This window comes from Arachis ipaensis, chromosome B03, assembly GCF_000816755.2.
Source record: "Arachis ipaensis cultivar K30076 chromosome B03, Araip1.1, whole genome shotgun sequence".
In the NCBI taxonomy this organism is placed as follows: Eukaryota; Viridiplantae; Streptophyta; class Magnoliopsida; order Fabales; family Fabaceae; genus Arachis; species Arachis ipaensis.
The window spans coordinates 122,247,618-122,250,554 of record NC_029787.2 but is presented as its reverse complement, the minus strand read 5'-3'; the positions used below and the strand labels follow the sequence as shown (position 1 = coordinate 122,250,554).

Here is a 2,937-nt window from a genome sequence, read left to right as displayed (position 1 = left end):
ATATCTTCCCAAAAAAAAAAAAAAAATGATTTCTATCCTCTGAGCTTAGACGTTGAAAAAAAAAGTTTCTATTATCCAATATAAAGTAATTAATAATTTTTTATTTTATATTTCTACAGGTTTTCGTCCTGTCGTATTATTTTCCACCCCTAAAGGGTTTTTGTGATGTGACTTCCATAAGTAGGTTGCCACGCACCAGCTTTTTGCTTCTTTTTAGAATTTCTTCTTTCTTACTATTTAGGTTAACTTACGTTGATTCTCGAACGGAGTACCTCTACTGTTGGATTTGACCCTCAAGAAACCTAAAGTGCCTCGTTGAACTGTCTCGAACGATCTTACCGTCTGCCGTATCTTCATCTTGGAAGTTTTTAGTTGACCAACGCTAAATTGTTTTACGAATGGACTTGGTTAATGGTTTTGTTTTTGAGTGCAATTGGGTGCAGAGTGCAGCAAGTCCAATTAGCCGAGCCACACTGCACATTTTGTGCCAAATCGTTCATCTCTAATTCACGCGCTAACCCCGCGCGTGTGATGTCCGATTTCCAAACCCTAGTGATGAGTGACAGTGGGCAGTGGCCACTGTGCTACGATTAGAGCCCGTGAAGATTGTTGGGAGCGTCAAACAACCCCCAATTTCACCTCCGATTCTTCACCGTTTCTTCTTCTCATGTAGATCGTTAGCCTCACACTTTCACTTCATCAGAGTTCACCTTCAGGGAGCACCTTCCATTTTCTTCTTCAGGTCAATTCAGCTCATATTTCTCTCAATTTGTCAATTCTCCTCGCTTTGGATTATCCCTCCCACGCTCCGGTTCTTGTCATGCATGTGCTTTGCAATTTTGCATTATGTTTTCTTCATGCATATTTGAATAATTGGGTACGTGTTGTGCATGTTCATGCTTGATCTTTTGTTTTGGGTAAATGGAGGGTATTACACCAAATGTTTGTGAAAATGCATTCCTAGCACTGACCTCCGATGCGTTTAGATTTTGATTGGCCAATTGGTTAACTAACATGTTCAACTAACTTTTAACAGACAGCTTAACATAGCATGATATGGGATCCTTTTGAGCGAAGTGATTGGGATATTTGTTTTGAATGTTTCTCTTAGGATCAAAATGTTTAGAAAATGAATGGGATTAATCTGTATTTCAGCAAGAAAATGGCGATGTTAATATCAAGTTTTTGCCTTTCAGGTATTGTAATAATTTTTCCTGGGAGAAATTGTTATGGCTCAGAGCTCTGATGAGGATACTGATATAAGTGACTCTGAAATCACTGAATACGAAGATAAATTTTATGAAGAACTGCAAAATGGAACCCATGATGTGAAAACCTCGGATGAGACTTACACTTGCCCGTTCTGCCCTAAAAAGAGGAAACGGGATTATTTGTACAAGGAACTCCTTCAACATGCTTCTGGGGTGGGTCAGAGTAGCTCACAAAAGAGAAAGGCAAGAGAGAAGGCTAATCATTTGGCTTTGGTGAAATATTTGGAGAAGGATGCTATGGCCGTGGATGTTCCATCAAAACCTGTGGACAAAGGCAAACATGACGTTAATTCTGATGAGCAGTTTGTGTGGCCTTGGATTGGAATTGTAGTTAATATTCCTACTAGACGGGCAGAAGATGGACGCTGTGTTGGTGCAAGTGGTTCCAAGCTGAGGGATGAGTACAAAAGCAGGGGTTTTAATCCGTTTAGAGTCAATCCTCTATGGAATTTCCGGGGTCACTCTGGAACTGCTCTTGTGGAGTTCAATAAAAACTGGCCAGGGTTTGATAATGCGTTGGCATTTGAAAGGGCATATGAAACAGATCATCATGGGAAAAAAGATTGGTTTGCTAAGTCTGAGCAGAAGTCTGGTCTTTATGCATGGGTAGCCCGAGCAGATGATTATAACGCCAACAATATCATTGGGGAAAATCTGCGAAAGATGGGGGATGTCAAAACCATATCTGAACTGATGGAGGAAGAAGCTCGAAGGCAGGATAAACTTGTGTCCAATTTGACTAACATTATTCAGGTCAAGAACAAACACTTACAAGAGATAGAAGTAAGATGCCATGAGACAACGCTCAAAATGGACATGGCAATGGAGGAAAAAGATAAGCTCATTCAAGCTTATAATGAAGGTATGCGGTTATATTGGGCCAAAGTTACTTGTCTCTAGTTTAGCTTGACTTCTTGGGGTTTTCATTTTCTCATTTATTTGTTTTGTTGTACAAGGCCAACTATGTGTTGCAACTGGTACTTTGATTACAAAATAACTGGCAGCGTAGCAGTCTCTGGATGACAATTAAATCACAATTTGAGTTTTTTTTTTTTCATTTTCTTTGTTTATTGATGGTTTTTTCCCTGGGGTCTGGAGGTATCCAAGTCAGCAAACAGCCAATTCAGTTGCCACCTACTACTTGCATTGTTGTGGTGGTTGTACCATAGGAGCTAACATTGTTACTTTAATATGTTGGTATGTTTGTAACATGGTTTATCTCAAGATTCTAATTTTGTATTCAGAGATAAAGAAGATACAATCAAGTGCAAGGGATCACTTTCAGAGGATCTTTAGTGATCACGAAAAGCTTAAGTGGCAACTAGAATCTCAGAAAAGTGAGCTGGAGTTGCGAAAAGTCGAACTGGAAAAGCGTGAGGCGCATAATGAAAGTGAAAGAAAGAAGTTAGCAGAAGAGATTGAGGAGGTATGTATAGTGTTTTCTTTATTTTTGCTGCATCTTCTCTAGCATGGTGTGATTGAAATTAAGAATAATAGAATAAAATATTGTTCATGTTCAATTTAGGATTGTAATGTTGTTAGTTATAGAGCCATTCACATGCCTGGACTTTTCATTTGTGATCAACAAAATTCATTTGCGTGCCGTTAACAACTTTGTGTCTTGGAGAGAGGATTTATGTTTATGGTACAGTTCTTTATTCTTTAT

At 38.9% G+C, this 2,937-nt stretch overlaps 1 protein-coding gene across 4 annotated transcripts in view; it reads left to right on the top strand.

The window, feature by feature from the left end:
* The window catches only part of LOC107631276 (protein INVOLVED IN DE NOVO 2), a 5,161-nt gene continuing 2,691 nt past the window's right edge, over nucleotides 468-2,937 (top strand). For 2 of the 4 annotated variants that reach the window (XR_001618536.2, XM_016334673.2), the window contains exons 1-3: nucleotides 468-742; nucleotides 1,197-2,133; nucleotides 2,516-2,697. Coding sequence is in view for 3 of the 4 variants with exons in the window: in XM_016334673.2 (XP_016190159.1) it covers nucleotides 1,230-2,133; nucleotides 2,516-2,697 (1,086 nt within the window). In the remaining variant the exon portion in view is untranslated. Of the gene's footprint in view, nucleotides 878-1,196; nucleotides 2,134-2,515; nucleotides 2,698-2,937 lie in introns of all 4 variants that reach the window. The other 2 variants (XM_021119543.1, XM_016334672.2) reach the window with 2 other exon arrangements.